Below are 27,315 nucleotides of genomic sequence, written 5' to 3' on the forward strand. Positions count from 1 at the left end.
CTGTCTAAACTCCAAAACCATGCCCTCGTTTGTAAAATAACCGATCTCTTGTCAAAAATTTTGTAATTTCTAGAGGTCTAAATCAATGTGTCCAGTCTTTTCAGCTGTAGTTTCAGAATATAACAGTGTAAGTATCCGATATACAATTTGATTTCTTTTTCTGTTTGAGTGTAAGTACCAAAATGTCCTGTAAGGGTTTTGAAACAGCTACATTTTTCATAATGTTTAAACTGTGTTAAACTTAAGTTTGTATTGTCGTAATTTGGCTGTTATTTTGACAAGAGATCACACGTCAGTATTGCCTCACCGTAGAATAAAAAAACTTGAATCTTCGTCTTCTGCCGGGCGCCGCGCAGACATCGAGGCATGCACACTCCACCGCTAACACACTGCGCTCCGTATGACTTCATGCATGCTATGTCCAACCAGTGTCTTATTTCCAATAACTAACTCTACAGACTCGGGGTAAAACTCTTACTGGCGCCCACCATGGGGCCCGAAAGCTCTATGTCTACGATCTCAATAAAAAAATATTCTTCTCCAAACTATGTTTTAACTAACGAACAGGTACAAAAACTAACGAAAAAGCGGATAAATGAAAGAACAGCTGTGTTGTGTTACCATTTTTATTTTTTATCTAATACTTGTCACTAAGTGAAGATGAACCTTAATATTTGTTAATGGCTGAAGGGAGCGCGCGGCCGGCGCACTACTGCGGTCCACTAGCTAGGGGGCTGTACAGAGCCCGACTATGCCTAGGAACGCCTCTTTTGACTCAAAAAAGACGTTTATAAAATAATAAACTACATTAATTATACAAAACATTCATTAATAATACTCCTTGCGCCAAAGCTTACTCCCTGTGCATAGACGTACATACCATTCTATGCTCGGGGATCGTAGCCTGCCGTAGACGTGCCGTAGCCGTGCTACGCAGCTACAGAACCCAAACCCAACCGTAACTACAGGGTACCTCAACATAATATACATAAAATATTCTGTTGTATTGCACAAATGAGCTTGGGCTTCCAACGTGTGCCGCTAGATGTCGCTACGTGATGTGTGACTAAACAATGTCCACTGACAAAAATCATCCAAAATGTAAGCTTTTCCACTATCACAATACAATGCTAAATTAGGCCAAAAGCAAATATTTTCCACTAACTCCTTACAATACTTATGTAAATGAGATCACAAATTAGAATATCCAATATGACACTATCGAATATACAATATTTTTTACTTCTATATATTCAACTGACATCACACTAGCGCCACCTAGTAGCAAAGGAAACCGCTATGAGCCAGTGGATTACGAAAAAATAAAAAACAGCCCATCACTAATACTATATGATAAACTATTATTTTTATTAATACTACCATAAATAAAATGCAGTAATTCGTTAAAAAATATACATACAGGAATGTAGACATATGGCTACGCTGATGACGACGCTAAATCATATCTGTGCCGCCAAGTTTCTCAAAATTTAATCATGTGGCGTGTGATTCAAACTTTTTTAACACAAAATCAAATTGACAACAAAAAAAAATCACAATATTACCATAGACAAAGTAGACGACACACCACAGCGCAACTGTCAAAACTTAAAAAAACAAAAAAGAAACATGGCCGCACGCCCTCAAGCGTCGGCGCGAACGCCCTACACAATAAACACTGCGCCACATACTGTCGCTTATTCAACAATGTAATTATGTCGGCTGGTGACGTCAATGTCGGCGGCCGTGACGTCAGCGTCGGCGTTGGACAAACATTTCTCATTACGGAGGCACCCAAATGAGATGATCACTCATTTACTGCCTTTACTAATAAACGTCGAGTGAACTATGATTAGTTAGTATTTTGTCACTTACAATCAAATTTGAAACTGTATGAAAGTGACAAACTACTGTATAACTTATCAGAGCATAGGTTACACACATATTCGGTTTAGCAGCAAAACCGAATATGTGTAGATGAACCCGATCGACACAAGCCGAACAAGTGAGTCGAGTCGGTTTTGTTGCCAAACAAAATATTTGTGTAGCAAGTATCACACGTTTATTAGTAAAACAGTTTATATGTTAATACACCGAACGTATTTTAAACGTGTTGTAACGTTTCTGAGGTACATTTAGCGGTAGTTTGTCTATTTCATTGCGTTTTTATATGAGTTTAAATGTTATGGAATAGATAAACTGCCGCTAAATGTACCTCAGAAACCAGGGGTTACTCTATAATCGAATTCGATTAAACCAGATTGGGGATGTCAAATCGAAGTCTTAAACTCTATATTCGAGATTAAACACTAATTTAAAATCAAAATAATTGGATTTCAATTATTCTCATTTGAAACCAGTTTAATCACGCGCAAGTTTGATATTTAAAAGTACGATTTGACATAAAATAAAATCTGATTCAATCGAATTAAGATTCTATCGGGAGTAAGCCTACACAGATCGTATGAAAATTCCCTTTGAAACGTTTAAAATACATTCAATATATTAATTTCTACCCCCTTGCCTTTCCAAAATAATGTACTATAAAATTAGTCCTTTCTAGATCTTATTTCCACGATGAGAATGCTTTAAGAACAAGTTTGAATAAACAGCTTTGAACAGAGATTAATCCATAGATTGGAGGCGTGCTTATTTGCTATCAATTCCTTTATGAGGTCTTTATATATAAAACTGCAAGTGAAATGGTCCAAGAAACAGGAGCAGTTTGAAAAATTGACATTCTATAACCGACATTTCCAACAAGTTTTCTCCAACTACCCACATTGCCGTCACCAGTCGTTTTAAAAATACAAGTTTTACCAACACGCTACGATTACACAGACACTATTATACAAAAATATTTGTATTTGTATGCATGTGTGTATAATTATAATAATATTCTAACGTAATGCGCGCGCTGCCGTGCCCTGTCGTCTTAGCCAAGTGCTTTTTTTAATTTTAAATTTTATTTTCACTTATTTACTTACTAATTTAGTGTGTCGTGTTTCGACTCTTGTAGAGTTCTCTCTCTTTCTCTTGTTGTACTCCGTCGTTATACCGAATAGCTAAACAGTCTGTTTAATATTGACTAGAAATTATCACCTTGAACGCCACGACACAATAAATAGCCACCTTTACACACACACTGTATCGCGCATGAAAGAACAATCGCGCGTGTAAGGGGAAAGGAAAGAGCACGCGCCGCGTTCATCTGTCAAGTCCGCGAAGAGAATCGCTCTCTCGGAGCGCGCTGCTTTCCCGCGCGTAATCTTGTACGCTCCTAAGAACGTGCGATACAGTGTGTGTGTAAAGACAGTTAATCCTTCACTTAGTACTCATCTATCACGGTGCAAGCTGCAGCGCGCGCGTGCGATAGTAATAGTAATTGTTATTGCTTTCGGTTAGTTATATTTATTTATTATATGTATGTAAAACTTCAAAATGTCTACACTACATATCTACTCTAGCATTGCCATACGTTAAAAACACACAACATAGTATTTTTTATGTTTAATTTAACATTATACCAATCCAAAAATTGTATATTTATGTATATCTTAGTAATCTTACATAATTAAGAATATATAATATATTTTTTTGTTCGAATGATGTTTTACATTGGTCCAGAGAGCCTGGAGCGAGAAAGCATCGATCGTACGCGTGCTTCGGTAATGTGTATGGCACATATCTACTGCATCAAGCTTATTATCCATTAGAAATTAACTACAACTAGGCAAGAATAAGTATTGAGCAAGATAACACTCTGTATTCAGTTTCCCGCCAAAAAATTTCACAGACAAACAAGAAAAAAAATATTAAAAAAAAATGACTAGAGAGGAATGTATTCTCGTATATGGCAACGAAGTGATTAAAAAGTAATAGCGTCTTAGTTGGCATCGTCCCTTCATTATTGTCACAATCTTAAGCTACACTGGCAAAATTGTTTTTTTGGCAAAATATATTTTTTTTCTATCCGTTTCACATCGCAGTGTTTCCTAAGTCGGCTCAACTGTTGTCAAATCTGCGATGTTTACTAAGTTGAGCAAAATCAATGGTTATTTTGGCTAATTTTGGCCTGTATTTGGCAAAACAATTGTTACAGGAAGACCTGTGGCCCGAAGCGAAGCGTCTAAAGGTCTAATCTACGTGTCTACATATGCAATATTCCTTTTAGAGGAATATTTTTGCTTTAAAAGGAATATTTTTAATAGCACGCATCACAACCAACGTGTGGCAATCGCCTTTAAATTGACAGTGAAGTATATTTGTATGGAAGAATAGATTTTTGTTACGTATCATCATGCCAACCATGCCTGGACGCGCGCGCTGACCTCGTCGCACTATCAACAGAGTTCGTTCAAGCATTATCGAACTACCCTCAATAGTGTGGGCGGTGCGGTCAGTTCACGCTGTCCTAAGTCTCTCCGTGAAATGTTGAGTTAGTCGAGTATGAAGTCGCGCTTAACTACAGCGTAACACTATATTATACAAGTAATACGCATGCCTGGTGCGCGTCACCACTTACCACACACGTCCGGTAGGTCCCACCCTCCTATACCAACTGAAATATTGACGCCCAACGAGGGGCCAAATAATTCACACAGGGTTGCCAGCTTTTATTACAAATGTTACAATTTCGATTAGTGCCTGTCGTCGGGTCCACCCTATAGTAGTTAAATCACAGTTTTAAAGCCAAAGTGTTGATGGCAACCCTACAACTAATTACTACGAAAAAATTCAACGTGCAAACTATCTAGAAAGATGAAAAATATAGTGTAAATACAACAAAACCACACCCAGCGGGAAGTCCCACGCTAAATAAAACACACAATTTTAATTTCTAATATTATATCCATGTAATGACACATTAGGTTACTAGGTGCTCGTTACAGCGGGCGAACTCCTTCTAAAACTACGAACTTACTTACTGCCATCGTCCGTCGCGACACGGTGACTTGCCAACGACCAACAAAATATCAATATAAATGTCACTTCACTCATAAAAATCAAGAATTTTATTCAAAAATCAGAAAATTTTGTATTTTTCCGTTAAGCTCATCACCGTTCGTGTTGACATATCGACGGACAACGGCGACCAGTTACCGCGTAACTATAGGGTGAGTGGCAAACCACCCTTAGGGAAAGTTGGAAACAGTACAATATATGAAAAAAAAACAAGTTATTTAAGTACATTACAAACAAGTGCGGAGACGCGAGACGGCACTAGTGCAAGTGTTTAACTCAAAACTATGAACAAGTGATTTTAGTAGTGAATACTGAACGTACAAAACGTCCTTTCAATATATTCCCAATTATCCCCTCCAACACTGTCTTCTTCTTATCGTATGGTTAGTGGTCAACCTAGTGTCAAAGTTGTTCAAGCCGGAAAGGCGTGGCTTAACGACTGTCATCTTAATAGACAACAACCGGGACCGACTTTTTACGTGCCTTCCGAAGCACGGAGACGCCGACAAATACCACTATACGGTCACCCATGACCGCGCCAAGGTTTGCTAAACCCACAGATCGTTTACCGACCGGTGAGCGCAACTGGCTGTACACGCTTAACACCACTGGGTTACAAATGGGAATTTCCCAGTTGTCACCCTTGGAAACAGTGTTAGAGGGTACAAATGGGAATACATCTGCTTCGGTCGCCAGTGCACGACTGACGGTCTATTGAAATTTTGTATTATATCTATTTAGGTATGTTATTAGGCCAGTTTGTTTGTTTGTTTGCCTAACTCGCGTCTACACACTAGCCGCCACAGTCTATCTAATTTGGCAAGATAATGAAGCATTCGGGCGGCGGTCACAGTAATCAACCATTCTAATACTGTTTGGGAAACAATCGCTAATGTACAAAAGGTGTTTGGGTGGACGGCGGCGCGCGCTTTTTCAACTCACACTACATGAGGGTAGTCGAAACAATCAATTACTTTTAATAATGAAGAGAAGTAATATTTCAAATAAACAAGAAATCAGCTGTCCACGTAAAGAAAAAACAAAAAAAAAACGGGTAGCTTTAGCTGCCATTTCCATTAAAAACTAATAATCTATTTAAATTAACTTAAAATAAAAATAATCGTACAGCCTACCACTGGAATGGAGTGATTACAACTGGTTCCAACTGGTGTGAACAGCATTATTCCGGTTTGGGTTAAATTTCACTGGAATTAATCCGGATTGAACTGGTTATAGACCAGAAATCACTGGAAATAACCAGATTTTACTGGTTTTTATGGAGTTTTTTAGTGTTTGAAGATAAAACGCGCGTCGCCTATAATCTCAGGAGGTTTCTAAGCCTACTTAAACTAACAATACTGCTATAATAAGGGTATAGGTATGTGTACATAAGTGAATATCATAGCATACGGTACCCGTGGTACGTGGAAAGTGGGGTAAAAAATAAAAGGGGTAAATTTTTGAGGGTAATTCGCTTAAAGTTACTTAAATACTAAATTAAGTCATGTTATTATAGTCATATTTGATATATACCCTCAATTATCAATGGAATTAAATTTAACTGTAATTTTTAACAAAAAACGTAAACTATTTAGGTTAAAAACACAAAAATCGGATAGGGATTTATAAAATTTTGAGGGTAGTTGGAAAAATAGGGTAATTTCCCACACACCACGGTTACAGGTGCGTCGACGTCATGATGGCCGACAAGCTACCACATGCATACTGCTCTACACAATGCCGCGGCGTCGCCTCTCCTAAAGCCCGTACAATCTAACATACTTTAATAATAGACCAAATTATTGATGGGAATAAAAAAAATATTCCCACTCCAATGATATTAAATGTATTGCTCTTAATTTTGGTTTAATTATTTCCCATTCTCCCTGTAATAATGAGGTTTAAAATGTCTTTTAAAATTAATATTTAAGTACAAGATTTTAAGGGTATAAGTTTAAGGGTAAAAGTAAAAAAAATCCCATTAATGGGAATTTTTGTATTCCGATTCCCAGTTACTGGAAACGTTTATAATTTAGTATGTAAAAGGAACTATAAGAAATTTTTAAGATTTTTTAATACTGAAATAGGGTCCAAGACCTTAAAAATTGGCTTAAAATCTAAAAATTGCACGAACACAACCGTTTTTTTTTGTCTTTTTTATTAATTCTAATCACACTTGTATTGCTTTTGAGTCTAAACGCTAGGTTGATAAATTAAGTACTTTTATTTTAGGACGAAATTCAAATAAATTGTTGGCAGCAACTGTCTTTATAGCAAAAATATACTGAGATATTCGACGATTCGAGGCTTAAAGTAGCAAATAGTTGCCTGAATAGAAATTAAATAGTTTTTTCTTGTAAAAAGAATGTAGTGAGAGAGTTTTCCACCCCAATTATCCAGCTCGGGGCTTAATGCACCCAAAAGTTTCCTAAATAGAAATAATATAGTTTTTTTGTAGGATCATATTTTGTATTAATTTTCAAACGATCTTTATAATATGTGTTTCATAAGCTTATTTCAACGAAACTCACCGTTATTGCTAATTATCAGCTAAGAGCATATAGGAATTGCTAATACACAGGAGTATATTATATGGAACAAGATGGTCACCCATCATTTCTATCTCCTGGATTTATCGCGTCTTGCGACTTTATTCAGATTATTATATTTATTTAAGCGTTCTTTACAGTGTCTTGCGGCTATTATATTATTTAAGCATAAAAAGACAGTTGCTACATAAACTAAAAGCGTTACACTAACGAGAGCAGGCGACGCCGCGCGCCATGACAATCTACAGCGGCTTATCTTAGCTTATTGTCATACAAGGGTTAGTTAGTACAGACAGTCATACACAATCTAAACTATATTTATTATAAATGTATACTATATGCCGTCTTTGTTGTGTTTTTATATACGAAAATAATTAAAATATTAAGTACTCAAATTAGTATTAAATTATCTCTGCCTATCCCTAATGGGAAATAGGCGTTATATTATGTATTTTAAAACCAAAACTAAATTTTAAATTACCCTTTTTTGGTAATTAAAGTTTAAAAAAAAACTTTGTATTCCCATTAATGGGAAAAAATTAAGTTAAAAATATTAAGTTTTTAATTTCACTTTTTTTCAATATTTAAGTACTGCATTGTCTTCTTATTAAAAATAAAATGTTTATAATTTATAATAATTAAGTACAGTAACTTATATGCGTATATATTTCAGTTAAATATATAAAAGAAATATATATTTATTAATAAACTAATCATTTTCAAAGGGAGTCTCAATTTTAAATACATATCCATACTAATATTATAAATCCGAAAGTAACTCTGCCTGTTACTCAATCACGCCTAAACTACTGAACCAATTCGCATGAAATTTGGTATGGAGATATTTTGATACCAGAGAAAGGACATACTACTACTTTTTACCGACAAAAGGACTCATTCCCATGGGAAAATATTGAGATATTAAATTTCGTATATACAAAACACACGCAAGACTTCAAGGCATCTATAACTACGTCAATATAATACTATATGTAAGTATGAGATTGCTTCACGCTCTGTTCAGATATGTTGAGAGTAGTGAGCTTGCGACGACGCCGTGTGACGCAGCGCCAGCGGACACGACCGTCCGCCGCGGAGGACCAGCCCCTACTGACCAAATCCGACCGGATTTTCAACTTAAGTACGAATAAAACGACGAATTATAGGAAGGATTTTGTGAGCAATTTAGAAATTAATCGAGAATTAAAAATGAGCATAATTTGGCACTCGTGTTTTTAGAAATGGCACTACGTTTTATAATACTGATGTTTTCCAACCATTTCTGTTGAGATTCAAAAGGTTATTTTTCGAAGAGATTTTGTTTTCTTAAGTACTCTGTCAGCGCGGTCACACAGCGTCTTGTTCGCAGTTTTATGTAAATATATATTAAACCCTATATATTACCATTAAAAAAATACATAGCTGCGAATGAGATTCATAGTAATACAGTCAATAATATCATGTTAACGTATTGCCAAACGATCGTGCACTAATCTACCTCTAAGTTACATAGAACAATAAGAAAAAAAAATAGTATTTTTTTCGCAACTAAATTACTTGAGATCTTCGCCTTAACGTTAATGTCAAACGACACGCAACGCGGATCCACGGGAAAACCAACGGCATTTTATTATCATCCAAATACCAAGTTACAAGAATCACAATGAACGAACGTACAAAATAAAAGTACCCTCATTTTCCCGCATTTGACCGTCGTGAATCGCCTTAATAAATTAACTTTTTAATTAAAAATGAAATGCGTTCTCTTTGACGCCCTGCGCGGGCAATAGTATCGCTCGTAACTGCCTTACACTAAGTTTATGAGCCAATAAACATCTTAACTACGTTCAATACTGATCATTCCCTCTCGTGGCCACTGCGGGTTCGCGGCAAGACAAACACCTTAATATCAAAAAAAAAATAGTACGTAGGAACTCTATCGTAAGAAATAAAAATATGCTCGCTAAGAACCTAACCTGTAAAGGCGGGTGGGGTTATTCTTCATGCGACGTCTAGATGTACATGGGCAGGCCGTACATGGCGCCCCAGTCGACGCCCTGGAACGAAGACATGTCCACGCCGGCCAGGGAGTACGCCGCGCCGAACTGCGGCAGGGCCGGCGGCGGCGCGGGCGCGGCCGGGGCTACGACGGGCGCGCCTTGCCCTACGGCGCCTACGGCTCCCACGGGCAGCGCGTACGGCGCGTAGCGGTACGCGTGCGCGCCTACGGCAGAGACTCCGCCCACAGCGGAGACGCCGCCCACTCCGCCCGCCGCGTAGACCAGGCCACGTCCAGGTCGTAGCACGAGTCTCTTGCCTAACGCCAGCGGCGCGGCGGCGACAGCTTCTTTGGGCTGCGCTCGCTTGCACTCGACCTTCTTATTCTTTATCGTGTGGAAGTGTATATCGCACACGCGCTCCACGGCTTCCTCCGAGTGGAAGGTGACGAAGCCGAATCCTCTGTGCCGCTTGGTCTGCTGGTCCATGAGCATGACGGCGTCCTCGACGAGACCGAACTGTGAGAAGTAAGACCTTACTTCCTCGGCTGAAGTGTCCTGGCCGACGCCGCCTACGAAGATCTTCTTCGTCTTGGCCGGCCGCGGGGCTGACTTGGGCGTGGCGTGTTTGGGGTCGATGCGCTTACCGTCCAGGGTGTGGACCGGTACCGCGAGGACCTTGTCGACGGAGGAGGCCTCCTGAAACGTGATGAAGCCGAAGCCGCGCGATCTCTGCGCGCGGCGGGAGTTCAGTACGAGGTTGAAGGAGGGAAATGACAGTGAGGGAACAGGCGTTTTTAGACACTTTTAATAAAAAAAACACTACCTTTTGTATTGTAAAATATAAAAAAAATCCTTTAAATTAGTCATTCAGTAGTTCGAAATTTTATCATATAAAATTGTTTTTTCATTGTCCAAAATCGCCTGTTCGTTTAGTGAGGTACTTAGTTACACACTACCTACTAGTGATGTTCTACTAACCAAACAAAATTCAAATCCAACGGTTAATTCCATAGACAATATACTCAAACTCAAGACAAATAAGAGCGTACTAGTTGTTAATAACATCTTAGTATACACTATGGTTGAGAAAATAGACTGAATGTGAAGTACATTGGTAGTAGAAAATTAAAAACATTACGCATAGTCTATAGTAAAAATGCTCCTAAAAAGTCTAGAAAGGCTAAGGTGGGAGAGCCCTAGAGTGAGTTAGCCTGAGAGTTGGAGTATCTCTTAGTTCAACATGAACAGTAATTAGTAAGCCTCATTATGTGACAGATAGTCGTAAGGAGCTCGTGGCTTATATAACAACAGCCACGCGGATCGATCTTTAAGTTTAAGCCACGCTTGCCGAGGCTGTTCTGTGGATGGGTGACCATCTTTTACATATCAAGTTCCTCCGTGATTCGGAAGGCACGTTAAATTGTGGCTTCCATTTTCGAAAATCTTTGACAGCCGTTAACAGTAGTCAGAAGTTTGGTCTGACGCACAGTGTTACTTAGTATCGTGTTATAACCCAGGTAACTGTGTTGTGGAGGTCCGATAGACAGTCGCTGCATGTACAATACTGGTATTCAGCTGCATCCGGTGAGACTGGAAGCTGACTCCAACATAGTTTGGAAAGTGGCTAGGCTCAAAAAAACTCTAGCTCCGTAGTTTTGTAGGAGTTAGTTATTATTTCAAAAACTGTCTTAAACAACTATCAGAAATGTCATTGCTCACGATTCGATTTACGCATTTTTTCTCCCACCAATGTTTCACATACAGTATTTTATCTACCAACCTATTATATACTAAGACAATTACCTATATACCTTATATACGCAAGGATCTATCAACGATGTTTCAAAGGATTCACTAGGTATAGGTAAAAACATTCTTTTTTACTATCGTGTTATTTTTTCATCTGGCAACTATCATTTTCTACTGTACGGTAGAATTATGAATTGGTACATGGCAACACTATCGTTTTTACTAAATAACTATAGGGTATAAGGTATTTATTTTAAGTTATTGTGAAATTAGTATTGTAAAGATATTATAAAAGATGGACTATGGGTATGAAAAGTCTCCAATTTTTTATTAGTAAGACAAAAAATCTATACTAATATTGTAAAGCTGAAGAGTTTGTTTGTTTGAACACGCTAATCTCGGGAACTACGGGTCTGGTTGTGATTTGTGTCCGTTGTTTGTATGTTTGTAAAATTCCCCGCGACACAAGAGCAATTCTTAGTGCGGGAGTTGTAACAAAAAAATCAAAATAATAGACACATTTTTAATGATGCCCTAAAACTAACTCTAAAGTAGTAGGTATACGGATAATTACGCTTGGGAAAAGGCATTTCCCAAAATGGGAAAACCACGTGTTTAATCAAAGCAAATTAAAGTCAAAATGATAAAAAATAAACGTGTTTTAACTCATGTTTTACTAAAGCAATCATTTTCCGGGTCAAAAGCAGCATCAGATAGCAATCACCCGGTTTAATTTACCCTAAAATAAGTGTGATTAAATTTAATTTAACGAACATTATGAGCGGAAACTGGGCTTAGATTTTGGGTCATAACTGAACGACTTATGATATAAGTTTGGATGTTACTTAGGACCTTTTAAACCCCCGAAAGAAGGGTGTTATAAGTTTCACGTGTCTGTCTGTCTGTGGTACCATAACTCCGGATGCAGTGGTTTCAATTTAGTTTATTTTTGTATAAAAGGAATAGAGAATGTATCTGTGTATTGTACACAACACACTATGAATAACACAGTTGACTGGTTTCAATTAAACTGACCTAGGCAGTAATAGAGAATATTCGTAGGACATTTTATACTAGAGAGGGTAGGTCAATGTGTAATAATAAAATTTTACTTGTGAATATATCAAATACGTATCCATGCTTATATGAGTCCACACAGCAAAGACGCCGACCCGCCGACATGGGTCAGCGACTTGATGTCAGCGGGTTTTTATTTCAAAAGAATCATGTAGACTGCTTTTGAAATTAACAAAACCACTGGCATAACTAGCCGACATATTAGGTCGGGGAAAGTCTTTTCTCATTATAGTATGTATGAACTTGTAATAAAATCTCTTTGGCTTCAAGAATCACAAATGAGTACACGGTTCATTAGGATTCTTTCAGTGAGCTCGTGAGGTACCCAAATATCGAGCTTTGTTGTGTAGAGAAAAGATTTTATTACAAGTTCATACATACTATAATGCGAAAAGACTTTTTCCCCGACCTAATATATCGGCGGCTTAATATCAGCGGTTATTTATTACAAAAGAATCACGTAGACTGCAGGGGCCGAAACAAGTTCCATGATCAAAAATACTGATTTTACTGACCAAAAATTCAAAAATACTGACCAAATACTGACCATTTCCAAACCTTTTTTTGGGTGAATGGTGTGAAATATAAAGCTTATTTTCAGTTATTGGCCTCCACCATCCCCATAGACAACCAGCACCGCCTTTTTATTGTCTTAATGTTCAATAGACTCCAAAAAACACAAATAAACCCTAAAAACGCCAATAAACTCCAAAAATTCTAATAAACTCCATTAAACTCCAATAAACACCAAAAACTCTAAAAAACTTCCCGTCTTACGAATATTCGATCAGGTCTTACGAATTTTCGATCAGGTCTAACGAATTTTCAATCAGGTCTAACGAATTTTCAATCAGGTCTAACGAATTTTCAATCAGGTCTAACGAATTTTCGATCAGGTCTAACGAATTTTCAATCAGGTCTAACGAATTTTCAATCAGGTCTAACGAATTTTCAATCAGGTCTAACGAATTTTCAATCAGGTCTAACGAATTTTCAATCAAGTCTAACGAATTTTCGATCAGGTCTAACGAATTTTCAATCAGGTCTAACGAATTTTCAATCAGGTCTAACGAATTTTCAATCAGGTCTAACGAATTTTCGATCAGGTCTAACGAATTTTCGATGAGGTCTTAAGAATTTTTTACGAGTTGAGAAGTTTTAACCCATTCCAAAAACGTGCGCAACGCCGCTAAACAAGCTTTCACTCCAAAAATATTGATTTCAAATACACTAGTCACAAAAATTAAGGGATATAAAAAAAATCAACATTTTTGGGTGATTTTCAACAAGCTGTAACTCCGAGGAAAATGGTCGTACAGAAAAAATAAAAAAAATAATTGTAGCTCCAAGTGTCTTGTTTTTAGATATGACGATGAAAATTTTTTGTCATGGCCAGGTCTGGAGAAATACTACGAAAACTACCGAAAAAATTTTTTCCCGTCCAAAAAATGGTCCACGGGCTTAAAAAAATATTTTTTGATTCTTTCGTTCAAAAGTTCTTTTAGAAATTTTAATCCTCTTTAATTTGCCGTATTCAAAAAGCCTGTCCGACGATTTGCCGCGGAGTTATCGTCAATCAAAGCAAAAAAGTTCTTTTTGACTTTGATATTCAATAACTCCGGAAATAATGATCGTACAGGAAATCAAAGGAGGGTTTTGAAAACTGCACAATATTCTCTATAAGAAAATGTAAACATCTTTAAGAAAAAAAAAATTTTTTTAATTGAAAACTCGGACTGAAAAAAAGACAAAATTTCGCAAAATTAAGGATATTTGGATAAAAAAGCAAATCGCAAAACGAGAGATCGTCTATCGCTGCCATAAGACACTGGTCCACTGTCTACGACCCCAATCGTGATGTGGTCATGCGCATAAGCCAATCGGGCTCGACGATGTCGTGGAGTGAGCATAGGCACGCGATTTGCTTTTTAATCGAAAAAATAAAGATTTTAGAGAGAAAAAAGAAAAATTTATTAAAAAAATGAATAAAAATCACTAAATTGCAAAATTGATTTTAGCAAAAACAAAGAATTTGAAGCTTCGGGGCACAACGAAAAAAAAATCGCGGCGCTTTGAATTTTTGAGGAATTTTAGGGGACACTTTGACGTTGAAAAATTACTGACGATATCCTTCGTTCATCCATTTTATCCAAAGTTATACCAAGTTATCCAAATATCCTTAATTTTGCGAATTTTTGTCTTTTTTTCAGTCCGAGTTTTCATTTCAAATTTTTTTTTTTCTTAACCATGTTTACATTTTCTTATAGAGAATATTGTGCAGTTTTCAAAACCCTCCTTTGATTTCCTGTACGATCATTATTTCCGGAGTTATTGAATATCAAAGTCAAAAATAACTTTTTTGCTTTGATTGACGATAACTCCGCGGCAAACCGTCGTACAGGCTTTTTGAATACGGCAAATTAAAGAGAATTAAATTTTCTAAAAGAACTTTTGAACGAAAGAATCAAAAACATTTTTTTGAAGCCCGTGGACCTATTTTTAGGCGGTAAAAAATTTGGAATTTTTTTTTTCGGTAGTTTTCGTAGGATTTCTCCAGACCTGGCCATGACAAAAATTTTTCATCGTCATATCTAAAAACTAGACACTTGGAGCTACAATATTTGTTTTTTTATTTTTTCTGTACGACCATTTTCCTCTGAGTTACAGCTTGTTGAAAATCACCCAAAAATTTGTTTTTTTTTTATATCCCTTAATTTTCGTGACAAGTTTAGATGCTATTTTTTGAGGTCATGTGATGCTTCAATATATGTGTACGTAGTAGATCATCCACATACACAGAGTATCCAAAGCAGCCCTCAGATATCATCACATGACAAATCGAGAATGTAAGATTGGCCAACAGCAGAGGAAAACCAAAAAAATATATTGAATTTGGAAAAATACTGACAATACTGACCGATTTTCGAAAATACTGACTTTTACTGACCAGGTCCAAAAATACTGACTTTTACTGACTTTACTGACCTGTTTCGGCCCCTGAGACTGCCTTTGAAATATAAATCGGCTGATATAAGTTGCCGAGAAATGTCGGCGACATCGTGTAATAAACTCCGTATGTGAGACTATACTAAAACAAGTTATAAGTGATGATTTTATTATCAAATATATGCACTAAATACTCTGACATATTAACTATATCGATTAGCACGAATTAACAGAGCAATGTTACCCTTTAAAAGTACCAATTTACTACCATTTTCGGAGCATCTCAGTGTTACCAGTGTCAAATTAACTATTTACCTTTTACTACCAAAGAGTTAACTATTCTGTGTTTAGCTAATGTAACTATAATTTATAGAAAATTTTATACATTTTCGAAAGGAAACCAGTGTTGCTATGTTAACTAATCAATTTGAAAATTAAGAAACATGCACACGAAAAATTTACTTCAAAAAATTAAAATTTAAGCCCCCTTCCGTTTACTAAATTAATATACAATACCAAAACCAAATTTACTGGAAAATAATACTTAATATACTAACGCAAATTTTTAATAAATTTTCTACTAAAGTTTGTGAAAGCATAGCAACACTGAAGGTACTACCAGATTGAAATATAGAAGTTTAAGAAGGTTGTTTGTATACCAGATAGTCTATGCCTAACGGTTGTCTATGTTAGTGAGTCTAGCATGCCGGTCTTGTCTATGTTATTGTATTAGTACTTGGTTCAACCATAGCCCAACTAAGTGTGGCGATTTCATGGAAAATATGCAGATATCTTAACAATAATTTAGATAAGTATATCTTTGTCTATTTACTGGGTGTCTTCCTTTAGTGAGAGTCATTAACCCCCGGTACATTTAACGGTAGTTTATATATTCAATAGCGTTAAAACTCTTATAAAAGAACTCTATTGAATAGATATCTAAACTACGGCTAAATGTGCTCAGAAACCGGAGGGTAATAAGCTTTTTATTGGTTTATAAGTAAATCATAATAAAATATTATTTCTTTGGTCTAAAAAATTGTCCGTAGTTTTTCGACTACTTTCAAAAATATAGTGGTTTCACCTTACTATACGATACTACGATAGTATAAAACAAAGTCGCTTCCCGCGTCTGTCCCTATGTCTGTATGTATGTATGCTTACATCGTTAAAACTAAGCAACGAATTTTGATGCGGTTTTTTCTTATAGATAGGATCATTCAAGAGGAAGATTTATGGGTAAAAGCTGTAAAGGTATTTTTTGTATAATACTTATTTCAACCGGGGCTAGCTGCTATTTAATAATATTATTATAAACTATTAAGATTTGAAACGGCTACGCGTGTTTAACCATCTCAAGCTAACTCGACAATGCTTTTCCTCACAAGCGAGCAGAAGCAATTTTATTTTTGAGTTTGCATTTACGAACTCTAAAATGCTTTGGAATTCATCTTTGTAGAGTCATTCATGCGCTGAACCCGCCTAGGATTTTTAGTGTAATTTCTCGCATTGAGAAGTGTTTTTAAATTTAAGTAGACAAAGATAGACCTTAGGAATGTCGTTTTAGAAAGAGACCCAGTATATCTCAAGCTATTTTTATCAAATTTTTTACATATAATATACTGCATATAACCAATAATCGTCCACACATACCTACATACTACCTATTCCAACCTACTCCTATGCAAATCTAACACTGACCGAATTCTTGGCGATGTCTGCCTGACTGTCTTGAGAAAAACAACTTATTATCTTATGTATATACATATATATATACCCTCTTATTCATAAACACACTATAATACCTATCTTAGTTAAAAAAAACTAGATGTTTTCTCTTTTTAATTTTGCTGAGGAGTGAAAGAAACAAAACACTTGTGTTTCATAATTTCATATATTTTTATGAATAAGAGGGATACTGTTTTACCAAAAAACGTGGTGTAAGCTTTGATTAGTTACAGTGAATTTTAACTAACAATAAATTTGGAAACTGTATATGAGTCTATCTATCGTATGGTTAGTGGTCAACCTAGTGTCAAAGTTGTTCAATCCGAGCCTTTGACATGGCTTAACGACTGTTATCTTAATAGACAACAACCGGGACCGACTTTTTACGTGCCTTTAAAAGCACGGAGACGCTCAGTTCAAATACCACTATGCGGTCAACCATCTATAGAATGACCGCGCCAACGGTTGCTTAACCCACAGATCGTTTACCGACCGGTGAGCGCAACTGTATATGAGTGAGAAATACTAAACAATAACTAATCAGAGCTTAAACCACGTTTATTAGTAAGACAGGTAGGGTACAAACTTTTGTATGGGGCTGAGATATAATGCATTTAAAATAAATTTATTTATTTAAGGATAGGGTTAGGCCTTGAGTCCACCACGCTGGCCAATTGCGAGTGACTTTGCATACCTTCTAGAACAATTCTAAAGAACTCTCAGGTATGCAAGGTTGCATCACGATGTTTTCCTTCACCGTTGGAACAAGTGATCATTATTTCTAATACCCACATAACTTAAAAAAGTCATTGGTGTGTTGCCTCGGGTTCGAACCTGCGACCACTTGCGTCGGAGGTACCAACTTATACCACTCGGCTATTACTACTATTTATATAATTTTTATCTTAATGCCTAAACGACCCTTGCCAGAGCAGGGAATCGAACCCGGGTATTAGAATCAGCTTTAAAAAAAACCTATTTTTTCATTTCAATAATTTACCCCTGGTTTCCAAGGTACATTTAGCGGTAGTTTATCTATTCAATAATATCAAAACTCATATAAAAAAACGCTAATGAATAGATAAACTACCGTTAAATGTACTCAGAAACCGGGGGTAGATCCTTTATTATCTCGTCTCCTCCCGGAATGAGGGAGGGGTTAGGCCTTGAGTCCACCACGCTGACCAAATGCAGGTTGGGGACTAAAAGATCACATAGTATTGACTTAGCATACTTAATAAAATCTAGAGCCATGATGATTATATTAAAACCATTTGGCGATTAAAAAGAGTGTCCAGGAGTTTGTTGGCAGCTCTTCTCATTGGCGCTAACTTCCGAACTGGCGGTAAATTCACTCTCTGTATCATTGACTATCATAAGTGTCAGCATTTGACCTATATGAATAAATGATTTGATTTTGAGCCCTAGTTATATAGTACACGTAATTTTTTTAAGTTTTTTATATAAGATATGCATTATCTCAACACGATACAAAAGTCTTTATATACGCATTAAATATATTTACCAACATCCATTATTTAAAGTAAATTAAATCATGAATGATTGGCAATTAGTTTTATTATATTTTGTCTTAGTAACATGCAAGTATGTATGTATGTTGTAAGGGAAACTTAGGTTAGCTTATTGGGTAAAATACCGAATTTTGGATAAATATAACTTAGAATTTAAGTTATCCAAAACGTATCCACTTGCCCTGAAACTGGCCTAAACGATCAACATTTTTATGAAGTCTCTCTCTCTCTCTTCCTGGCTATTCGTCCCACATGGTTGTGGGGTCAGCCTTCCTTACACTCTTCTCATTTTTATGAAGTCTATTGTACTATAATCACTTCGAAAGTACGCCTTATGCTTTCGCACACAGCTTAAGTACAGTGCAGATTTTCATAAATGTTGTATGTTCAAGACCTGTGGTCATTTATATACCTTAACAGACGATTTTTTTTATAAATAATTCTGAAATCTTTTCATTTTCTCTGTAAGAACAATCCTCGCACTTCAAGAGATATTATAAAAAAAGAATTTGTGACATCGATACAACCATTCACGCGTTATGACGTGAGCTCTAAGAATTGGTTAAAATAGGGAATGTAAGTTTCTACACGAGCGCAATCGCGCGTGTCTACTAGTATCACATATGGAGTACCCTATTTACCTCAGTGGTCAAACTACCTGAGCGGTAGGGTCGCGGGTTTGATCCCTCGCCTACTAATATTTGTTCCAACTTGTGTTTGTTCACCTTACAAGAGAGTTTACAATTTAATTACCTCATTAAGATAATGGACATTTATTTTTGACAGTAATAGAGCAGTGGTTGAACCGTCGTCGTGAGTGGCTGTTAGTAACAGGGAGTCGCGGATTCGAATCCCGTATTGATCATTCATTTTGTCGCAAAAAATGCGCCGAAAATAGGTAGGTTTGACTCCCGACTTCTATAATTAATTATTTATTCATTAATCTATCGTCGTACCTATTTGCATAAGAAAAGTTTTATTCAAATTCGTCAAGGCTTTTTCTAGTACTCGCATGACTAAAGTAATAAGTAATAATTTAGCTTTGTTAGCATATTTTTTATTGATAATGATTTAAATACCGATATACCTATAAGATTTAAATAACGGTGAAGGAAAACATCGTGAGGAAACCTTGCATGCCTAAAATTTGTTATACATTTATTGACGGCATGCAAAGTCCCCAACCCGCACTTGGTCAGCGTGGTGGAGTCAAGGCCTAACCCCTCCCTCATTACGGGAGAAGACCCTTGCCCAGCAGTGGGACAGTAATGGGTTAAATTTATTATTATTTGATTTAAATAATTCTGTCTGATTGAGACTGGATTATATATTGATATACTTAAAATATTTTCTTGCATGTTACTAAGACAACTGTAAATTTGATAAATAAGCTATAAAAATATTATATCTATGAGTGGAGTGCAGATTTAGATGAGAATGTACAATATAAGTGTAACTGCAGTGTGGTATTAAAAATTATAAGGTAAAATTATAGTTTGAAGTAAAAAATATCAAGAATTTTCACTTAACATAGTTGGCTAGTTTGAATCATACATTATACTTATATTACTTAAAACAAAATTACTTTTAAAACAAAATCCTTACATTTAAATCAAAGAGTCCTGAACTTAAAATTTATTAATTATTATCAACAGCTCAAAATTGTAATTTAATTAGAAAATATTAGCCATTACTTCCAGAGCTATTTGCTTGAAAATACTGTCAACCTATTTACTTTATCAGAACAAAAGATTTTCATCAAAATTCAAAGATATTTATCGCTGAAAATATCCCTCTAAATCTGCACTCCACACTACAATAAACCATCAAACCCCTCTTACCTGTGTTACAGGATCCTTCATAATTAAAACGTCCGTAACTGGTCCGAACATGGCGAAGTACTCCCTCAGCTTCTCCGAGCTGGTCTGCCATGACAGCCCCCCGACGAACAGCTTGCTCGGTGAGGGAGAAGTGGTGCCGGTTGACGCTGGAGCTGAACCATTGGCCGCTGACGTGACTGGAGTGGAACGTCCCGAGGACGGGGACGTTTCTGTTGGAATAAAACCTGTACATTAGTTTAGTTTGCTGTTCTGTTACTTTGGTTGCGGTTGATGATGGAATATGAGAACTGTTTGTAAATACTAATATAATAATTATGAGAATTGTGTCTAATTTGACTTTGTTATACATACTTAAAATATTCTTGCATGATGAACTAAAGTTATTTGTTGAGAACTTAGACAAGCCTAACAACTATTTTCTGGTTATGTAGTTATTTAATGTATTTGCTAGAACTTGATATAAAAACAGGGGGTTTAAGGTCAAATCAAGTCAAAAAGGAAGAAAAAATTATGAAAATAACAATAATCAAGCAACAGATAGCATAGAAACAACTATTTACAGAACTTTAATGTACTACTAAGAGTCCTACATACATAAAAGTACCAATATTATTATATTGTAACTTAAAATATCTATTCTTTTCTATAGCAGTCTCTTATAGAATTGATGTTAGAATAGAATAACTTTTTAAATTCTAAACTTCTAGTTTCCAATAAGATATCATAACATAAAAATAGTAAAGAAAATATCGATTATAACTGTTCAGTATCAAAAGACACTGTATTTAAAACATAATTTAACATTAACACACAATATTTCAGTCAGTTTTAAACCACACCCTTCAACTATGATCATTATACATTTTTACAATGAAATACTGTAGACAAGGGTGGCAAACCGGTTTGAACAAGTTTTCAATACCTGTTGCATGGTAATAGGGCTTGTTGGTATACAAAAAGGGCTTATTTATTAACTGTTGTAACTTAGTTACTATTGTAAGTTGAATAATGCACCTGAAAGGTGACTTTTCTATGTTGTTAGGTAAAAGAGGGGCTGGAAGTGGGGTAATAGTGTTTTAAGTGTAAAGAATAGAATGTATGCTTAAGTTTCAGGTGTGAAGAAAGGGTCATACTGTTTTTGAAAGTCATAGACAAGTGAAGGGCAGAGAACTGAAAGAAACTTACTAATCTGCTGCACAGCAATCTGTTGCTGCTGGTGTTGTTGATGTTGCTGATGTGCGGCGGCCGCGGCGTGAGCAGCAGCCTGCGCGCTCAGCACGTGCGCCGTCAGCTCGCCCCCGACCAAGCCGCGCGTCAACTCGCCTCCCACCAATCCACCCACTGCGCCTTCCAGCACTTCCACGCCGCCCAGCGCCCCGCTGGAATATAGCCCCATCATTATCACCGACTTCACCACTCGACACCAACTCAATCACTAAATTTACGTAATTTTCGATGGCCGACAACGGCGATTCGGTCCAACGACGCTTTCACTTCGAGCCGACGAGAGAAGAATAAGAAAAAAAAAAACAAAACACGATCTGTTTACATTCAGCCAAATTTCCCGCCAATGCGATCAGTTGAATCGCTGACGAATAAATTAATAGCGAATCAAATAATTAATTACGTGTCAATTTTATTACATTTCGTACAGCGCGAACATTTATTTAAGCAGTTATTGCAGTGGAAATTCAATTTATAATTCGTTTGAGGTCGTCTTATGAAACGTATTGTTTATGGCTATGGTCAATCAACGTCAGTGGACAGTGACACCTGGTGACAGTTGAAAAAAAATATCGCAATAGAATGTAAATATTTACGCGTAAGATCGATGCAAATGCGACTCGATTGTCTGACACAACAGTTATCTGAATATAATTTCAGAAAAGTCTAAATATAGAACTGAATTAAATCATAATGTATTATTGATGTTTCGCATCTTGAACTAAAAATTTTCCGTCGCTCCTATCAAGTTTCGAATAACTTACGGCTTTCTTGGGAGCAAATATTTAGACGAGATTGAAATTGGATATGTTAAGATATTCATTGCTTACTTAAACGAATGAGACGTGCGATATTTTCATCTATTTGCGAATGGCAGCTATGAGTAGCCTATTTTAAGACAGTTTAAGTAGGTAGGTACTTTCGAAGCAGTGTTGGGTGAGTTATTTTTATTAAAAACATATTTTGTTCGAGAAGAAAAACAAATTAATGTGACTGAATTTGCGCATTGTCTATAGAAGTAATGCCTTGTTGGGATTATTCTTTATAGCTTAGAAAATTAGTAATTAATTAAAAGATTGTATTATAATTGCAATCAGTGTTAAGAATCAAGTAACAAGAGACGTAATTAATAGAGCTTGCAATTTTAATGAAGTGTTTATTAGGTTGTTCAAACGATTTATTATTTAATTAATCATTGCACGTACGACATGTTGTTTAATGGTTACAATTAACAAAGAATGTGTACATGCACGAATAGCGCAGTAAATAATATTCTGTAACATCGATTCTGTCATAAAACTTAATATTATTTAATAAATATGTGCGTAATACCTACTAATCATGCAGCACAGTTACGTTTACCGATCAGTAAGTGATCTATGGGTTAAGCAATCTTTGTCTCAGTCAATATATAAGTAAATCGAGTAGTTAAGTGTTTTCATACTTTGTGGGATACGCTTACAACTCTTTTGTCAGCGGTTTATTAACACACTTTAAGCTTGGTCAAAGACAACAGGCAACTGAAAAATCTTCGACATTAGTTGGAACAATGACTTACCCCCTGGTTTCTGAGATACATTTAGTTTATCTAATCAATAGCGTTTAAGCTCATATAGAAACCGGGCGTAAATGAAATTAAAGAAGAGGTTATTTTTTATTTCTGTAAAAGGCCAGTGCCCACTCGATCTATGAATAAATCGTAAGCATAAATATCTTACTAAGTTTATTTATAGTGATGTTTTTGTTTCCAGTCTGCGTGGTTGCGATGCAGGACAACGGCCCCCCTCCCCTCCCACCCCCAGTCAAGTGCAATCCTATGTCAATATTTCAGAGCAGTCTGCGTCTAGCCATATTTTTCAATCATCTACGTATATCGTACGCCAAAGTAATATATATCTGTTTTAATAGATGTAAAGAATTTTTATTGCAAATGTCCATTAGGGAATAATATTTGTTTTTATTTTGGCCAAAAATACAATAAAATGGTTTGAACCTATTTCTAGTATTAATAAGAAAATAATGCTCTTTTTTGTTTTTCCTCTACCGAACTTCTTGCATATATCTCTGGAAAGACACTTAAGTAAAAAGAATCTCTGTAGTATAAATAAGAGTCATATAAAGCAAAGTTTCCGTGACACATCATTTCGTTCCCGCAGAAGTTTTCTAATTAAAACAATGCGAAAATCAAGTGTTTCTCCTCTTAATTATACGATGTCAATGTTTACGTATCTGTGTATGTATAGACGCAAGCAAGAAAATGGGACAAGGACAAAGAGGCGAAACTTCCCCTTTTCTCCCCAAACAAGGTGCCTGGTGAACGCCGAAAGACTCGCCTTCCGTTAAGAAAAGCCTCTGCCTTTCTCGGTACAAAAAATATTTAATCGAAGTAAAATTTTAAGTAGAATAGTAGTTCGAAGAAAAAACTTTTCAAATAATTCCCTTTAAAATATTCTAGACGGTTTTATTTAATAGAAAAACGCACGCCGCCGGAAAAGCTTTTATTTTATTGAAAATGAACTTATCCGTACAGCTGCTCCACAAAAATTACCCTCGTACGAGTTGCGCATTTCATCTCGATGGTGTATTTCTATCTCGCTCTAGCGTATAGATTTTCCGCTATGGACACAATGCCGTCGCTTTCTGAAACAAAATACGGTTGACCTTTTCCCACAAGGGCGTTGGTCGTATCGCTGTCTCGCTCACTGTTAAGGGTGTGGAGGGTAGCTCCTCGTCGTACTGGGCGCCTGGTGTTCGCGCTCGGTTTTCGTCATCAAATATTAGACTTTGTTTGTCGATTTCATTGAATTTAGCGCATGTTGTTATTAGTATGTGCCGGGATTGAGAACAATGTTTAATTATTAACGGCTAGTCTTTAAAACAATAAACTGTATGAGTTACACTTGTGTTATGTTTGTTAAAATATTGGTGTGACCGAACATTTTAAGCTTTTGTTTGTAGCTCAATCGAACAGTAACAGAACTCTCCAATAAGCGTACACAAAGCATTTCCGATTGAATGCACACAGCAGATTATTTGAGCAAAATTCGTGTACATAATTCCATAACCGAGATCCGCGTTCCCATTTCTCATTACAAAATCTACGCAAAATTATGAATCTTCAACATCTGCACTCAAAACTTTTAAATCCACGCTTTAACACGAATTAAGAAATATAAAACGGTATAATCTTGTTCACAAAGTTTGATAGATGTTTCACTGAGGGTTCTTTTAAGGATACCCTTGGCCAACTATAAATCAAGGGAAGACCCGAGCAATTTATCTTGAGAGGGTACTTTGATAATAGAACTGTAGAGATTCTATGTATACTATTAATAATGTCACATATGTATTCCCTCTGAAACGCTCGTTAAAAATACATATTTCATACGAGTGTGTACGCGTTTTCCATTTGCTAGTGAATAAATTCTTACGAATGAGTTGCTTCTGAATCGCTTTTAATTAATATTTACGTTCGCTTTAAGTTCTATTAGCGTGGAGTGTTTTCACATTCTGGCTAGATGTTTGTGAATAAATATGAAATATTGTGCGCATGGATGAATATTATATTGTTATTGTACTTACGAAATTAACAAAAATAAAGTCTTTAAGAGAAATATGTGCACATAATACCTCTCTAATATACAAATTATGTATACATATTTGCAAGTCTACGTTCAAGAGGTATAATATGTGTAATAAATAAAATCTTACTAAATAATAAATATCTTTGTCCTATATATTTTGAGTAAAATTTTCCATACGTCTCTTGCTAGCTGTTTTTTTACACAAAACGAACACTTTCTATTACACAATCTCATACATAATCATCAAGTCATCTCACTACTTTTTTACCGAAGACCAACATAATCAAAATACCGTTCCATTCTTCGAAAACTGAAATAATCACTTTGAAAATAAACATCCATTCTCAGCATCAATTGAACTATCTAAAGCATTACATAATATGCCTTCAAGTCAGTTTGATGAATTAAATATCGCAATAAAGAAAAAACGTCGAACCCGTGACAAATGGCTGGTGTAATTCGCTTGCGGGTCATAGGCGAAGCGGCCGACAGTTAGTTACCAACCTCACAATAGTAGGACCGAAGATTGGAAACTTTTTATTCAATAAATTGCAGGGCGTTGTGTGCAATTGAGACGAAATCTTTAATGACGCAGGAATAGCGGGGCGTACTTTTTGTCACACAAAATTTTAGTCACACAGCCGGTTTAATCATTATTTAGTGATTGAATAGTGTAAATAGAGTTTCTAGGTAAATAAATAAAACGGTGCTCAATTTTACCAATCAATTTGTCTACAAAGAATTGAATTTAATATTATTTAAGGTATTTTAGACACAAATCAAGTTGCCATTTGATTTATTCAGAAAATCTCCTCCACTCCATTAATGTTGCAAGGTATTTAAAGATACTAAATCAAATATAAATTTACAACAATTTTTGCATAGCAATTAAAATTCAAAGTAGTCGAAATAAAACATAAAAACGACTTTAATACTATTGTAGTATTAGCGATCCCATTTATCTTGCTAGTAGTGTCGCAAAAATAAACAATGGCGACATTTTGGCACAGGAACTACAAATACAAATCCTCTACAAACACACGAATAAGATTTTAATTCTTTGATTGACATTTGGATAGACGTATTAGCGTCGGAGACATTAGCGCTCTGTTTTTAACTTCCGCGCGGAAAACTAAATATTTATAGAAAGAACGGTACAGATTCAAGAGTAGTTTAAAAATAGTGATAGTACGGTTTGTCATAAAAAATATGGCCGTCATTTTGATTCGCTGTAAGAGATGAAAGAGAAAGAATATTTAAAAATACAACGACTTTTATTCTATATCACTAGTATTACAAATGTAACAACTTAGAATTGTAGAAATCTAGAAATATGTAGGTACCCGTCTCATTGATGATGAGTAATTACAATATTAAATGTGTTTACGATGAGGGCAAAACAAATAATGTGATGATGTAGTTCCCAAACAACAGCACCTACCTATTTAAATAGCCATTTTATTAACTAGAAGCGGTCATTCACCCTCAACACGGCTATTGTGACGAGAGCGTATCAAAAAACCAATGAATTTCGCTTTTCGATTTTAAACGTAAACAGTTACATTCTAATGTACGGAAATGCATCGTTTGTCTATGGTTTTTGTCACTATTAATGATGTGCCGATTCGATTATTTGAATAATCGATTAATCGATTTTGTAATCTTATATTATCGATTGTTAATCGATTAATAATCGATTATTAGACTGAAATTTAAAGTGTCGTCTAAATGTCTTAAATCAAGATTATTTAAATGAAACAAGCAACACAACAATCACATTTTTAGAAAATAAAACTCAAATAGAACATACTCACTTCTTTTTTAAAAACAAAAACAATATTTAAACTGAAAATCAAACGTAACATAGTCACTTAGTGATTTAAAAAGTTTTAACTTTTACCCTGTACTACAACCGTTTACTACCTATAGAAGCGGGGATTCCCTTAGCAAATAGAAATACCATAACTTATATTTAACAGGTGATAGTTACCACAGACAAATTAATTACGTACCAATACACGATAGTGTTCTTTATTCCATGCAAATCAAATTTTTGTGTTAATCATTGTTGTTTAACTGCAAAAAGAAACATAATCATACATAAGGATTGGTATGCGGTA

The 27,315-nt window shown here is 35.8% G+C and overlaps 1 protein-coding gene across 2 annotated transcripts in view; it reads right to left on the bottom strand.

Moving 5' to 3' along the window:
• Nucleotides 1-610: 610 nt before the first annotated feature.
• The window catches only part of LOC142985081 (uncharacterized), a 129,229-nt gene continuing 102,524 nt past the window's right edge, over nucleotides 611-27,315 (bottom strand). Inside the window, exons 2-4 of one of the 2 annotated variants that reach the window (XM_076133035.1) lie at nucleotides 21,573-21,766; nucleotides 20,388-20,596; nucleotides 611-10,243 (exon numbers count right to left, since the gene is read on the bottom strand). In XM_076133035.1, coding sequence (XP_075989150.1) covers nucleotides 9,527-10,243; nucleotides 20,388-20,596; nucleotides 21,573-21,766 — 1,120 coding nt within the window. In that variant the 3' untranslated portion in view covers nucleotides 611-9,526. Of the gene's footprint in view, nucleotides 10,244-20,387; nucleotides 20,612-21,572; nucleotides 21,767-27,315 lie in introns of both variants that reach the window. The other variant, XM_076133034.1, reaches the window with a different exon arrangement.

Source organism: Anticarsia gemmatalis, chromosome 29, assembly GCF_050436995.1.
Source record: "Anticarsia gemmatalis isolate Benzon Research Colony breed Stoneville strain chromosome 29, ilAntGemm2 primary, whole genome shotgun sequence".
In the NCBI taxonomy this organism is placed as follows: Eukaryota; Metazoa; Arthropoda; class Insecta; order Lepidoptera; family Erebidae; genus Anticarsia; species Anticarsia gemmatalis.